General features: G+C 30.3%; 1 protein-coding gene across 1 annotated transcript in view; it reads left to right on the plus strand.

Moving 5' to 3' along the window:
- LOC107552668 (rho GTPase-activating protein 30-like) overlaps positions 1–965 on the plus strand; it is a 29,685-nt gene that overhangs the window by 6,039 nt on the left and 22,681 nt on the right. Inside the window, exon 4 of the mRNA XM_016234609.1 lies at positions 704–786. Coding sequence (XP_016090095.1) covers positions 704–786 — 83 coding nt within the window. The remainder of the gene's footprint in view (positions 1–703; positions 787–965) is intronic.

Genomic DNA, 965 nt, shown 5'->3' on the forward strand with positions numbered 1-965 from the left:
AATATACTTGTACAATGCTTTAACACCTGCTCCAAATAATTCCACAACCGCACCCCACAAACAGAGATACACGTACTTTTTAAAGTTGTTCTTGAATTAATCTTTTAAAAATGTTTTAATTAATCTGGTTACATTTTCATTTAGTTTAACTTGACCTATTAAAACATACTATTTCTAACCCTAACTAAAACTGAAATTGGATTCCATTTAAAAAGTTTATATTTTATATTATTATTATTATTTTTTAAATAATAATATAAAATATTTAAATAAATTATATTTGAAAAAAATGATAAAAGTGACTAAAACGCACAATACAACTACAAAAATTTTAAAACTAAAATTTAAATGACAAATATAGAAATAAAATAAAAACTAACTCAAAATATTTATAAAAACTATAATAGTGAATCAATGATACTAAAATATGCTAAAATGCACTGGATAAAACTGATCAGTGACCGATATCAGCCAAGATTTTTTAATATGTAGTTATTTAGTCTAATTTAGGCTAGTTTAATCTGATTATCAAATCATCTGATGGCTGTGTCCACTTGTCTGATTAACAGAAGTGTCCGTTCCAAAATGTACTGACAATTATATTTCAGTTTTAACATTTTTAGAAAATTTCCAGGAAAATTTGTGCAATTTCAGCAATTCGATGCATTTTGCATTTAGAAGCTTTTCTTTGGTCTCTGCGCAGGACGCAGTGGCGATTCAGCTGGAAGACGAGCGTCTGGTGAAGATTAAAGAGGTTCTGAAGGATTTACCAGCTCTTCACCACAGGTGAACATGACATTTTCTGTAAAACTGCAAAGACAAAAACGCTTCAAAAAGCACAATGGTGTGTTATGTCAATGACGTCAAACCTGGTGCAACAATCCACGTGCCAGTTTTCAGAATCAGAATTAGCTTTATTCGCCAAGGAATTTGTTGTGGTTGGTGCTCTTCAGTCCCTTTTGACC

The sequence above is a fragment of the Sinocyclocheilus grahami genome, unplaced genomic scaffold (genome assembly GCF_001515645.1).
Source record: "Sinocyclocheilus grahami isolate Dianchi unplaced genomic scaffold, SAMN03320097.WGS_v1.1 scaffold456.1, whole genome shotgun sequence".
Classification (NCBI taxonomy): domain Eukaryota; kingdom Metazoa; phylum Chordata; class Actinopteri; order Cypriniformes; family Cyprinidae; genus Sinocyclocheilus; species Sinocyclocheilus grahami.